General features: G+C 34.9%; 2 protein-coding genes across 2 annotated transcripts in view; both read right to left on the reverse strand.

Annotated features, from left to right (window-relative positions):
• Window positions 1–13,207, reverse strand: part of LOC108183502 (uncharacterized) — a 226,544-nt gene extending 213,337 nt beyond the window's left edge. The window contains exon 1 of the mRNA XM_088650251.1: window positions 13,168–13,207. The gene's annotated coding sequence lies outside the window, so the exon portion shown is untranslated. The remainder of the gene's footprint in view (window positions 1–13,167) is intronic.
• LOC100536867 (uncharacterized) lies at window positions 6,414–13,207 on the reverse strand. The gene is made up of 3 exons (XM_087249274.2): window positions 12,989–13,207; window positions 12,679–12,828; window positions 6,414–8,059 (listed from the first exon to the last, which is right to left on the reverse strand). The coding sequence occupies exons 2-3, from the start codon at window positions 12,761–12,763 to the stop codon at window positions 7,173–7,175; spliced, it is 972 nt and encodes a 323-aa protein (XP_087105400.1). The 5' UTR covers window positions 12,764–12,828; window positions 12,989–13,207; the 3' UTR covers window positions 6,414–7,172.
• Window positions 13,208–15,203: the final 1,996 nt, after the last annotated feature.

Genomic DNA, 15,203 nt, shown 5'->3' on the forward strand with positions numbered 1-15,203 from the left:
AAATGTGTGTAAATATATATTTATTCACTTTTTAAATTAATAACAGTAATATTATTATTTTTTTTTTTTTCCAAAAGTATTTTTATTGAACATATTAGATATGAAACATACATTACAAAATAGCTTTTCAATTTTTTTTTTTTTTTTACACAACAAACAAACAAAACCTGCCGCACATACATTTAGGTTCAAAAAAAAAAAATAAATAAATAATATTAAGAAAAAATACAAATAAATAGTTATAATAAGTAAAACATATGTTACTCTCATTAATAAGGGGAGAAAAAAGAAAATAGAAAATACAAAAAATTGAAGAGAAAAGAGAAAAAAAAAAAAAAAAACAAACAAACAAACAAACAAACAAACAAGGAAAGGTTCTACTCTTCTAAAATGACTGAGGGGTCCATCTTTTTTACGTGATCTAAAACAGGTTGCCAGGTGAGAAAAAACATATCAGTACAGCCTCCAAAAGTGTATCGTATTTTTTCTAAGGTCAGGTGGTGTAGAAGTTCCATAAGCCATTGCTTAAAGGTTGGAGGAAGTTTTTCCTTCCATTTCAGCAATATTAATCTTCTAGCTAAAAGCGTAGCAAAGGCAATCACATTTATCTTGCTTTTGTTAAAACATAAGGACTGTGGTGTGATTCCAAAAATTGAAATTATGGCCTCAGGTTCTACATAGGTATTTAATGCGTCCGAGAGGAATTTGAATATTAGGTGCCAGAATTTCTTTAATTTTGAACAAGCCCAAAACATATGAGATAAAGTAGCTGGCTCAATGCTACAGTTAGGGTCTATATTTGGTTTAAATTTGGCTAGTTTCACTTTGGACCAATGTAATCTATGTACTACTTTAAATTGTATAACTCTATGTTTTAAACAAATTGAAGATGAGTGGATATTGTCTAAAACGGATTGCCACATATCTTCTGATAGTTCTATCTCTAGCTCCACCTCCCATTTTCTTTTTAATTTTACTAGGGGTTCCAGATTGTGGGAATTAATTATAGAATATATTTTGCCAATAAGTCCTTTTGAGTATGGGCTTAGCTCCATAATAGAGTCAAGCAGGGAGGGGGGAGGCAGTGAGGGATAGTGACTCATTGAGGAGGACACAAAACTTCGCAGCTGGAGGTATCTAAAGAAGTGGGAATTTGGAATTTGAAACTTAACTTTTACTTGTTGGAATGAAGCAAATTGCCCATCAATAAACATATCTTTTAATATCTTAAGACCTTTCATAGACCAGATGTCAAAAGTTTTGTCTATAGTAGAGGGGGTGAACATATGATTTCTTGCTATGGGGGCATAGGCTGATAGTCCTTTAAGTGCAAAACTTCTTCTAAATTGTGCCCATATTTTGAGTGAGTGTTTGACAACTGGGTTTAAAGAGTATTTAGATAAAGGTTCAGGTGTCGGAAAATTTGAGCATAGCAGAGCATGGAGAGAGGTTGAAAAATTTGATGTGTTTTCTAAAGATAACCAATTAGGGCCACTGTCATATGATGGATTTGACCAGTGTAGCATTGCTCGAATATTAGCTGCCCAGTAATACTGCTGAATGTTGGGTAATGACAATCCTCCATGGTCTCGGTGTCGTTGTAAAATATTTTTACGGATACGTGCATTTTTTCCATTCCATATAAAAGATGATATTAATTTATCTAAAAGTAAGAAAAATGATTTTGTTAAGAATACGGGTATGCACTGAAAAAGATATAAACATCTGGGTAATATATTCATTTTTATAGTGTTTATTCTACCTCCCAGTGACAATGGTAACGGATTCCAACGTTCAAGGTCTTTTTTTATGGAATCTATCAGTGGAGGGAAATTAACTTTGTACAAATGTTTGTATTTATTAGTGATCCATATACCTAAATATTTGAATTTGTCTTTAGTTATTTTAAATGGTAGTGAGGTAAAAATAATCTTTCTACCAGCATTATTAATGGGCATAAGCTCACTTTTTTGCATATTTATTTTATAACCTGATATTTTCCCAAAGGCAGTCAGTAATGTCATAATTTGTGGTAGAGTTGTTAGTGGTTCAGATATATATAGGAGGGTGTCATCTGCATAGAGAGAAATTTTATGTTCAAAGTTGTCCCTCTGTATACCCTTGATATTGATATCATTTCGTATCGCAATGGACAGAGGTTCAATTACCAATGCAAATAATAAGGGGGACAGAGGGCAGCCTTGTCTGGTTCCCCTTTCTAACGAAAAGAAAGGAGAAATGTGACAATTTGTACGTATTGCTGCCATAGGTGATGAGTATAAGATTTTAATCCATGAAATGAACTTTGTGCCAAATCCAAATTTTTTAAGAGTGTAAAAGAGGTAGTCCCACTCCACCCGATCAAAAGCCTTCTCAGCATCAAGTGAGAGAAGGACTTCCGGAACATCAGATGGAGTGGGATGGTGGAGGATATTTAGAAGTCTGCGTATATTATAGAATGAATATCGGTTTTTAATAAAGCCTGTCTGGTCACCAGAAACTATTGTAGGTAGCACTATTTCCAGCCGATGCGCTAATATTTTGGCGAATATCTTACTGTCAACATTCAGCAATGAAATTGGTCGATAAGAGCTGCATTCTGATGGATTTTTATCTTTTTTATAGATTAGAGAAATAATTGCTTGATTCATAGTCTCTGGCAAGGAGCCCGTGACTGAGGATTCTTCATATAGGGAAAGTAGAATAGGGGCAAGTTCGCCAGAGAACTTTTTAAAGAATTCACTTGGAAAACCGTCTGGGCCTGGTGATTTTCCGTTTTGCATAGATGACACTGCTCTAATAAATTCGTCTTTTGAAAATGGATTCTCCATGTCTAGAGCGAACTCTTGATCAATAGTGGGTAGACTAATTTTCTTAAAAAAAGAATCAAATAATGACTCATCTTTACAAGACTCCGAAGTATATAATTGTGAATAGTATTCTCTAAACCGATGGTTGATCTCTAAGGGATTCGTCAATTTAGTGCCAGTGTTATCATTAACTGACATAATGGAATGTGCTGCATTTTGTTGTCGAAGTTGGTGAGCTAAGATCTTCCCTATCTTTTCACCATGTTCATACATCTTATGCCTGGACTTAATTAAAAGATTTTCTGTTTGTTTTGTACATAATAAATTAAATTCAGACTGAAGAGCTAAACGCTGTCTAAACATGTCAGGTGTAGATGAGTGTGCCAAAATTTCATCAAGTTTAAAAATATCATTTTCAATTTTTTTAAGCCGCTCATGTTGTTTTTTCTTTAATCTGGCACTATATGATATAATTTGGCCTCGAAGATAGGCTTTAAGAGATTCCCAAATAAGACTAGAAGATATTCCTGGAGTCTGATTGTGCACTAAATATTCTCTAATTTCTGATGATATAAATTTAACAAACTCCACATCAGAGAGAAGTAGTGTATTAAATCGCCATGGCCGATAGTTGTTTGATGTAATTGGCATATCTAGAGTGATTAATAATGGCGCATGATCTGATATCACTATTGCATTATATTTGCATTCACTAACTAGAGGAAGTAGTTCACTGTCCAGAAAAAAATAATCTATACGTGAATATGTCTTATGAACTGGTGAATAAAATGAATAACCTCTACACCCAGGATTTTGGAATCTCCAAACATCAATCATTCCATAGGTTTTAAGAAGTTGGTTAATCACTTGAGTTGTACGACTTGGTATCATTGGTTTGAGAGAGCTGCGATCCAGTGAGGGTGATAGTACGCAATTAATATCTCCTCCTAATATAAGATGATGAGTATCTATATTAGGTATTCGTGAGAAGAGACCCGTAAAGAATGCACTGTCATCCCAATTGGGTGCATATACATTTACCATAACTACCGGAGTATTATTTAGTCTACCCACTACCATTATATAACGGCCTGCTGGATCAGCTTCGATTTTTGATGCCTCAAATGAAACCGTTTTACTAATGAGAATTGCTGTTCCTCTAGATTTGGAGTGAAAAGTCGAGTGAAAGAGTTGTCCCACCCATCCTCCTCTTAGTCTAAAGTGATCAAAAGTTTTCAGGTGGGTTTCTTGTAGGAAAGCGATATCTGTATTTAACTGTTTTAAGTGTGAGAGAACCTTTCCACGTTTCACTGGATGATTCAAAGATTTAACATTCCAACTTATAAGATTCACCTGGCAAATGCCTGATGCGTTAACATTGTGTGGTTTAACCATACGTCTTAAAAAATGTAAGCTTACATACAAACGCTTCGTTTAAATATAACAGAAAAGACCCTTCCAATAAGATTGTAGAAAACAAAACAAGAAGTAGAAGTATAAAATGAAGTGCGACATTTACCCATTCCCAAACACCAAATAGAACATGGTGCAACTTTAACCCCTCGCAACAATATCCACACATAAAGTGCTTACTTGGGGAGTTTTAACCTCACAAGTTGCTCTGCACATTATTAAAGAAAGAAAACAAAAATGAAATTAAAAAATAATAAATTAAATTGGCGCATATTATTAACAATCACCTATTAAAACAAGGATGACAGTTACATAACAGCATAGTAATGATAATAATAAACTCAGTAATTGTACTGTCCCAATTATATTTCCTGCTTTTAAGTTTAACTGAAAATAGTAAGTGATTTTGTATCAGTAATATTGTTTTTCACTCCTCATCCATGAAATAGGAATTCAGTCAGTCTCTGCATAGATGTAATGTTCATATACTCACTCAAACATGGTCATTTAGATGGGAGTGTGAGTGTATGAAAAAAAACAAAGTCACTGAAGTGGCTTGGTACTACTCAATCAGAGACGGTCGAGCCGTCTTAAAGAATATTATTTTTCACATAAGTCAGGGCTTCTGCTGCATCTTGGAACTGCTTTTCCGTCCCGTTGTGTGTGATTCGGAGCCTGGCCGGGTGAAGAATGCCATAACGAACACCATCTTTTCCTCGTAGTAGTTTTCGGACTTCGTTAAAAGCCGATCTTGCACGGGCCACGCTCGGCGGGTAGTCGGGGAAGATGAATATAGTTGCGCCGTTATGATGAAGGGGTCCGGTTTCACGAACCCGGCGTAGAATTTCCACACAGTCCTGGTAGTAATGCAATTTTGCAACAATGGCCCTGGGTTTACCATCTGCACGTTTTGCCTGGAGAGTGCGATGAGATCTATCGATCAGTATATCTTTATCCATTTTGAGGGTGTCTTTGAGCAGCTTCGACACTGAGGCTGGAGTGCATGCGCCAGGATCTTCGGCTACATTCAGTATTCTAATGTTTGACCTCCTCATTCGCCCTTCCATGTCCAAGCATTTCTCTTGTAGGGTTACTACATTTTTCTCCAGTTTGCGCACGGTGTTTTGCAGTTCTGTAACATCGTCTGAGCAGCTGGATAAGCCTCGTTCCATGTCTGACACTGTCGTTTTAATTGCCTCAAGATCTGAGCGAACAGCCGAAGCGTTGCTTGCTATCTCGGATTTAACTGCTTGTAATTCAGCTTTGACCATTTCAAATTCGTTTGACAGTGCAGTTTTCAGTTCTTTTTGAAAGAGCGAGGTTATTTCCGTTTTGATCGATGAGATCAGCTCAGCTTTAATCTCCAAAATGTCAGTGTGTTCGGCTGGCTCGGACATCATGCTAGGTGTATTAGCATCCTCTTGATTAGCAGCGGTTTTCCCCGTGTACTTATATTTACGTAGTTTGCCCGCCATTTGGATTTATAGAGAACCCAGCTGCTTTATGTGAAGTAGTAAAGTCTTAGATAGATGTAGCATCTCATATTTTCGATTAAAGCGCCTTAAATTTATAAGTTATATTACGTTTTTTGCAGAGCTCACCCAACTTTTACCTTACTCCATCGCCTGCTCAGTAGCGCCGGGCACAGTAATATTATTGACTAATATAAAAATGTTTATCTGATTTATGTACAATGCAGTTTGTACAGTAATATTTTCTGTCTTTTAGTAGAAATATTATACGAGAGACTTGCTTAGTTTACCAGATAAAGTGAATCTAATTGGATTTGCATTTTAAACATTAAATAAAAGTTTAAAAGATATTATTCTTTGTTTCACATATTTAGGATTTAGTTATGATACTCCCAAAATATTTCGGCAGAAATTAACAGATTTTTATCAAAATTATTTGCAGAAATAGCAAAAAACGTCGACAGATTCTGTCTGGCCCTACTCATGACTCATAATACTTAATGCTTAATACAGAATGTCTCATGTCAATATCCATGTTAACCCTTTTTACAATAAACAAGTTAAATTTGATGTAACTAAAACAAATCGTACACAGCATTACGTGGTTAACAACCTTTTATGCTTTGCAAAACATTCTTCATTTGTAAATGCAGGTTTTTGGACCTTCTCTTAAAGTGTGACTTTGAGATTATTAGACTCATGAAAGGTCAAATAAAAGTATCCTCTTTCAATTTTTATTTTGCTCACCTATCATTGCTGGTTAGTAATAGTATATATATATATATATATATATGCAGACAGCATACAATATAATCTATCAGTCCACATGAGCAGTACAATATGTATTGCATATTAATAATAATTGGAATTTACAAATAGCTGAAGTCCTTCAGTAGTCTGTTAAGTCCTGGAATTAGCATGTAAGCTAACAAATCACTCATATTCTCATTCACAATAGAGATACTGGGTTTCCCATACACAGATTTATTTGTAGTAATGTGGGAGTTTTCACATGAACATTTCTTCAAAGGAAACCAGTTGTCTACAGAAAGTTTAATTGTCTTAATGAGGAAAACTTTTTTATTTTCTAAAATCAGTCCATCAAAATAAATGTGTAGTGTTTTAAAACCAAAGTCTTCATTTGTTACCCACAACACATCAAGATTTGCTCAAGTCAAAATCTCATAATCTGACACAAATCTGATCTGTTGTTAAAGGCAAATGGCATTGTGTAGTCTGAACAGGGCTTTATGGAGTCTGCATCAGTCTCTCACTGTCATTGCAAGTTCACACCGGCCGAGTTTAGGTGGATTTTTATTCACCACCAAGTTTTGTGAAACTGCAGACAAAAGGCCAAAATTGGAGGCAAATCGGTGTTTGTTCGAGGGAGTGAAAATCAAACAATGTGAATGATCAAAAACACAATCTAAGGGTGTAGGACAGTTTTCTCTGCATCTCCCCAAACATTTTCTCCTCCCTATTTTTGCTCTCCATTGTGAAGCTTCATGTGATTGACGAGGCTTCTTTTATATTTAAAGCCCTTTCCACAGTCACTGCATCGAAAACGCTCTCCTAAGTGAGTCTTCATGTGTTGCTTAATGGAGTCTTTGCGTGTGATACTCTTTCCACACTGCTCACATGTAAACACTGTGGTTCCAGTGTGACCATTCATGTGATTCATGAGGCTAGCTTTGGTTGTGAAGCTCCTTCCACAATGAGCACATGCAAACGGCTTCTCTCCAGTGTGACTTATCATGTGGTGTTTGAGTGAGCCTTTATGTGGGAACCTTTTACCACACTCTGTGCATGTGTAAGGTTTCTCTCCAGTGTGAATCCTCATGTGGATGGTAAGGTTTTGTTTTTGAGAAAAACGTTTCCCACACTGTGTGCAAATAAAGCTTCTCTCTCCAGTGTGAGTTCTCATGTGGGCTTCAAGGTTGCCATTTTGCTTACAACTTTTTCCACACTGAGGGCAAGAATAGAGCCTCTCCCCAGTATGAATTCTTCTGTGCACTGCCAAGTTTCCTGTAGAATAGAAGCTTTTTCCACACTGTTGGCATGTGTACGGCCTCTCTCCAGTGTGAATTCTTCTGTGCACTGCCAAGTTTCCTGTATTATAGAAGCTTTTTCCACACTGTTTGCAGGTGTAAGGTTTCTTTCGAGTGTGAACATCAAGGTTTGGCTTTTGACAGAAACTCTTTCTACTCTGTTTACAGCTGAAATTACACCTAGACTTGGATTTCCGAGGTCTTCCACGTGATGAAGTCTTTTTAGTCAGTGTGGGTTTTTCATCAGTCGTTATTTCTTGTTGTTTATCTTCCAATTCATTCCATTGATGTGTCTCTTCTTTCAGCACTATCAGGTCTTAAAAAAAGAACAAAAAAGTGAACTTTAGTATGAAGGCTTAAAGTGGCAAGCATGAAATCAATGTTTACCCTAAATACTAAAATGAGCTAACCATTTACTCTCCATCATGTGGTTTTAAACATTTCCTTTCTTCTGGAACACAAAGTAAGTCAGCGTTTTTATCACAATATCTTATTTTGTGTTCAACAGAATCAAGAAACTCATCAAGGTTTAAAACCGCACAATGGAAAGTAAATGGTGAGGCTATTTTCATTTCTGTGTCAGAAATACCTTTAAAGGGTTTCTATTATGAACCTTTTTTATAAGATGTAAAGTAAGTCTTTAATGTTTCCAGAATGTTTCTGAGGTTTTAGCTCAAAATCAGATCATATACCTTGCAGAATATTTCATTTTGGAGGTCAGAGAAAAACCAAGCTCTTTTTGTGCCTGTGGCTTTAAAAGCAAATGATCAAATGCACTCGCTCTAGATTACTCATGCTGTGTTCCCTCATGTGCATCTCTTTCTTGGAAAACCTGATTGACACAAATCCTGCATGTTCATAGCAAGCGCGCATAATTCAGCTTATATTATTGAGTTTGCATTATTGTATATAACTTATGCAAATGTTTCCCGGTACTATTTTGCAGCTGGACAGGTATCCGCTGTTTAAAACATATGCTGGATAAATTGGTGGTTCATTCCACTGTGGCAACCCCTGATGAATAAAGGGACTAAGCCGAAGGAAAATGAATGAATGAACTTGTGCAAATGCTTAATGCCATGTTTGCTGTAAACTGGAGTGATGAGAAGATGACAAACTTTGCTACTTGTTTTCATTCATTTGTACTTTTGTCTTTGTTTTCTTGCCTTTGTGCATGTCCTGAGGCTTAGCTGAAGACCTATATCAGTGGTTTCCAACCTTTTTCTTTGGGCCCCCCCCCCCCCCATAAACATATACAAACATTGGAGCCCCCCCACCATATAAATACACACGCACGCACGCACGCACACACATATGTACTGTGTATATATATATATATATATATATATATATATATATATATATATATATATATATGTGTGTGTGTGTGTGTGTGTGTGTTTGTGTAATATTAATATATAGTAATATGTAAAGAAAATATGAATTAATCAGTTTTAACTTGTCTTGGCCTTCAATAAAACCAAAATTTAGGTAGGCTTTGTCATACTGTCTAATCTTTTTCTTCGCCTCTGAAGAATCACTGCATTTACGTTTGTCTGCCATTTTTGTTTTGATTTTGCCTTTAAGATACGTTGACAAGCAGATTGCGCGAGTAAGCAAAATTTAAATAATTATTTAAAGTTATTTATTTTAATTATTTTCAATATTATGTTGGAATTTTAAGCATGTGTTTAGATTATTTTTTATTTTTTGGGCTGCTCGATTTTGGGAAAAATCATAATCCCGATTATTTTGGTCATAATTGTAATCACGATTATTCAAAACCATTGCCAGTTAAGGTCAAAATTATTAGCGCTCCTGAGATTTTTTTTTTTTATAAATATTTCCCAAATTATTTTTAACAGAGCAAGGAATTTTAACAGTATTTCCTATAATATTTTTTCTTCTATTTGTTTTATTTTAGCTAGAATAAAGACAGGTTTAAATATTTTGAAACCAATTTAAGGTCAATATAATTAGCCCCCTTAAGCAATATATATTTTTGATTGCCTGCAGAATAAACTACCGTTATAATGACTTGCCTTATTACTCTAATTAAGCCTTTGAACTGCACTTTAATCTGAATGCTTGTATTTTGAAAAATATCTAGTAAAATATTATGTGCTGTCATCATAGCAAAGACAAAAAGAAATCAGTAATTAGAAATGAGATATCAAAACTATTATGTTCAGAAATAAGTTAATAAAATATTCTTTCCATGAAACAGACATTGGGCAGGAAAAGGTTTGCTAATATTCAAGAGGGTTAATAATTCTGACTTCAAGTGTATATATACAGTTATTTTCCACCCTGCAAAGGAAAGAAAAATGAATACAATAGAATAAAAATATGAAACAAACTGTGCTTTAAGCATCTTCACTGTAAGAAAAACACTTTAACTACAGAAATCCTTCAGTCAAGAGCAGCGAGGGTTTTCTCGTTATGTTTGTTTAATAATGATAAAAACAGCCGGCAGAAGGATTATAGCGCGCTGTATCTTTAATGGTTTCTCTTTCACGTCTTTTGATCCTCAACTCGTTTGTTTATTATACAAATGAGGGTTAATGTAAATAATCACTAAACACCGCGTTTTGACACCTATTTGACCATTAAAGCGCTCACGTTAAGATGACTTGTCTGCTTACAATTAAATATAATATATAAATAGAAATATTAACTTAGAATCACGGATGACTTATTTAAGCGCAATAGCCCAAATACATGTCATAAAATATTATTATTAATAACCATAATTTAAATAATGAAATTATATAACCTATCCCAATCCTGACATAGCTGCGCTTAAATAATAACTGAAGACGCTCCTTTAATGCATTCGCACGTTATGTTAAATTATTTTAAATTACACGCCCCATCCATAACCAACCTTAAATCATACCTTAACTCTCTGTTTAACAGTTCCAAGTAAACTGTTTTGTGTGACATTCTCATAAAATCTCTCTGCTTTTGAATATCTTTGTTCGTAATTGTTCTTAGCCCTGTCAATGTTTATCTATTTTGTATTATTATTATTATAATATTTCCTCTCCTGTTTCTCTTACGTTTATATTCTTTAGCTGTCAATATAATACTTCGCGTCTATGGACGAAAGAGTCAATAAAGACAGACAATGTGTAACATCATTTTCATCAAAAGACGGTTTATGTGCAAGTAACCGCACCGGTCCGTGCAGGGAGCGAGCCAGCATGGGAGACAAGCTACAAGGATGCTAAAGATTGCAGAACAACGACTGTGGCTGGATCCGAGGACTGATATTCACGCGATCACCAGCTGGCTTCCGTTACATAAGGGCAAATATAGATGACTAAAACCTCATTTACTCATTTTACTCATACTTTTTATCATTTATAATGTCCAAAGCATTGATATTAATATTAAATGCTACTTTTTTGCCTTTATTAGCCTTTTTCTCGCCTGTTTACTGGGTTAAAAATCTTACATTATTCCATCTCCACCTGCTGGTGAAAGCTAGAGCAGCTGGCGATCTTCAATCTGCAATCTACTGCTTTTCCTGCAGTTCCCAGATGTAATGTTGAATTTTAACAGTCGAATTTGATCCACTGAATTTATGGAAGCGAATATTTGAACTGAAATAAAATGAACTGAAAATGACCTTTTGAATATTATACATCGTATTTTTAAAGGGTATTGAATATTTTGTAAGTGAAATCTGAAAATTGAATATGAATTATTGAATTTTTAAGCATGAAAACGTGTTTGAAATATTTTTAGTTGAAATATTCACATCTTAATTAAACAGCTATGTTAAATTTCAGGACCTAAAAATACAAACCCTGGAATTCAAGTCATTAAAATGCAAGAACTTGTTAATACGGTGTATTATTTTTTTCAGTTTGTGACATTCAACAAGCTTTTTAATTCAAGACTTTCGGCATTGATTTTGTTCCATATTTAAGGCCCTGTTTACACTGATGCGTTTTAAAACGAAAACGGAGCATTTTAGAAAAGCTAAAGAGGCCGTTTTCATTCTAAAACGCCGCTTCTCCAGTGTGGATGGGGGACAACGAAGACACATAGTTCCGTCCTGCATTCTCTTCCTGTAAGTTCAGACTTCTCAAGTTTGATCAAGGCTGCAGTCTCCCCCTCCCCAGTTTGATATGGAAAACAGACTACCGAGGACACGGGTAAATCTTCAAAGGGAACAGTGTACTTTATAACTTCATTCACATCACCCTGGCTATGTTGTTTCACTTTCTTAACAATAAAATGAAAACATGATTTAAGGAACTGCCTATTTTCATTTTGATATTATCAACTTAACAGACAGCAGAAATGCTGAGGCGTTGTGCTGCATTTATGAGCATCATCTTCACTGTGTGGATATTTAGAACAAAACGGAGCCTATAACAACTGCCTCCTTTCAATTTCAGTGAAAATACGAAACATACCCTCTCTTTTGCTGAATATCAGTTTTAATAATCGATAATGGCCATTATAAAAGTATAACACAATAAGTTTATACATTATAGGAAATAAAGGCAAGCGATCAGTCAATATACAGAATGTAGGCTTCGTGGTTACATTATCATTAACTTATCTTTGCGCTCAGCCAAAGCACGTTACCTAAAAATAAGTAATAGATTCCAATGACCAAAGTCGGGGAATATGTCGTTAGATACAGACAACAAGATGAATGAAATATCACGTTTAATAAATATAGGGAGATTAGATCCAGCGGGAGATGCTTGATGAGCAGTTCGACGAGCACAGCTCTTATTTTGATAGATATTCTGCAGCGCTTGCCCGAGAGTGTGTGTGGTTACGTGTTGTGCTTTTTCAGCGTTTTGGTGTGGACAGAGAGTTGTTCAGAAAAGCTAGGTGAAATGCTAGTGTGGACATCGTTTCAAAACTAAAACGCACAAGTGTAAAAGGGGCCTGATAATAAAAATCAACCTGTTTGTTTCTGCAGATCTTCCGGTTTGACTCTGAATTTTTCTTCAATCTTCACATCTTCACTCTCCTCTTTAATAAACGCCATCTTTATAACAGTGTGGAGATCAGTCGATTCTGGAGGAGTTTTTCTCTGTGTTTGGACACTTTATCCTGTTTAAAATGAACAAAACAATAAAAATGTCCTGTTTAAAATAAACAATGAACAGAAACAAAATAACTTCTCTTCAACACTTAACTACTTAAACAGTTTTTTAATATAAGAGTAATTAACAAAAAGAAATCAGGTAAAACGTTTCTTTAAAACACTTACTACACACTTTTCTGTTACTTTATTTATAAAAAAAGCCCTCGGTTACTGAGAATAAAATAGTACTACGTTGTATAAAGGGTTAAAATATTTCCAACAGCAGTAACATAATTTAACATCATATAAAAAACTAAAACTTTAACTTTAAATCGGTTTATATCTGTAAACGTTTTAAAACAAACCTTTCTCCAGTTGAATTACAGCGCTGAAGCGGCGCCGCCTGATGACGTCACACGACACGCCAAAATAAAAGTCTTTTTTGTTAAGCTTTTTTGCAACTTACTGTTGCAGTCATGGCTAGGGCCAGACGGAATCTGTTGATGTTTTTTTGCTATTTTTGCGGAAAATTTAGGTAAAAATCTTCTGTGGAATGATTTTGGCAGTATCATAACTAAAACCTTAATATGGGAAATAAAAAAAATAAAAAAAACTTTTTTACTTTTATTTAATGTTTAAAATGCAAATCCAAATAGATTCACTTTATTTGGTAAACAAAGCAAGTCTCTCATATAAAATATCTACTAAAAGACAGAAAATATTACTTTACAAACTGCATTGTACTTAAATCCAATTAACATATTCATATTAGTCAATAATATTACTGTAATTAATTTTAAAACTGAATAAATTTTAGATTTACACACATTTACTCACAGTAAATAAACAGAATTAATGAAGGGCTAAAAATCTGCGGAATTCTGTGGAAAATCTGCGGAATTCTGCGCGCGCAGATTCTGTGTGGGCCTAGTCATGACTTCTAGGCCTTTTTCACGGCTGTTCGCACGCACATGCGGTTGAGCGATTGTTGCGTAAAATAATATATCCTAAATAAAACTAAAGTGAAGTATTCAGAGTTTCAGAGAACAGTAAAATATTAGGAAAGATACTGAAATTCTGGTTACTTTACAACAGTGATTTTACAGAATTCAGAGGAAATCTCTAAATATTAGAGGGAACATAAGCCTGATAACAGATCCTATCGTCGTCGCAGCGAATGCTCTATAATAATGTAGCCGTTTTGCAAACATCACGTTTTTATTGAGTTTGTGTCTGTCATATACAGTGCATTTTTTACAGAAGCTTTGAAGAGCCTGTGCGGTGACCGCAGAGATTCAGTAATCGTTATAATAGGATCATGTGCATTGCATAGGATTATTCAGTATTTACATTCTTTGGTCGCAGCGCTGTATTTTATTTAGGGGCGTAGATTTAGGGTGGACGGTGGGGACGTGTCTCCACCAATATCCACAAACTACCGAAATGTCCCCACCAATAATTTAATTCACTTAAAAACATTGCGCTGTCAGTATAAACCTAGACATGCCGAAAGGGTTAAATCACGTTCTCTCCTCGAATCGCACCGCCCCCAAACACATATGAACATTGTGATTGGCTGTGCCTTGCCCTGCTGTCATGTGAGTGGCTGCTTTCAGATCATAGTTTCAGATACAAACAGCGCCAAAACAACTGCGCGGGGGAAATTTCCCGATATGTGGGCTGTTCCTCGCACAAGTGAGGATGGAGTTAGCAAGAAGAGGTGGACATAAAGAGCTTTTTCCAACGAACAGTGTAAGTCACATAAACTCAAGTTTACTACTGAATGAGTCCATCATGATAATGCCGTTATGCTAGTGTTTTTATCGCTTTGTACGAAAAATGAATGAAAGTCTTTATTAAACTCTCTCTTTATCAGTTAATAAACATTATTTTAACATAACACTTTCAGGCCTGTAGCCAGCCTAATAAAAAGGGTTAACATATTTATTTTCTGAAAAACTGAACCTTTTTGCAGTTATTACCTGATTTTCTGTTTAATTGAGGTATAAATAATACATTTTAGTGACATATTAAGAACTAATTTTTGCTGGATAATCTTGTTGGATAGTTATTACAACTACACTTTTTGATGTACCAAAACTATTTCCTACCATTTTGTCAAATTGCTTTATTTACACATTTAAACTGTAAGTTTTATTACAGTTTTATAAATAATAAAAATACTTTAAACTAGAAATTAGGACTTTAAATTCTTAGAATAAAGAAATAAAGAGTTCAGATGCCAAAACCTCTAAATGCCATGTAAAATGAGCATTTTTCTCAAACTTGTATATTTATGTTCAGTTATTTCACTTTAAAGGCAATGAAAATAACGTATTTGTCACTATAAAAGGAAAATCACTGAGTCCACACACAGGAGTTGGAGAAAAATTTCACACCA

Source organism: Danio rerio, chromosome 4, assembly GCF_052040795.2.
Source record: "Danio rerio strain M-AB ecotype USA chromosome 4, GRCz13ab, whole genome shotgun sequence".
Classification (NCBI taxonomy): Eukaryota; Metazoa; Chordata; class Actinopteri; order Cypriniformes; family Danionidae; genus Danio; species Danio rerio.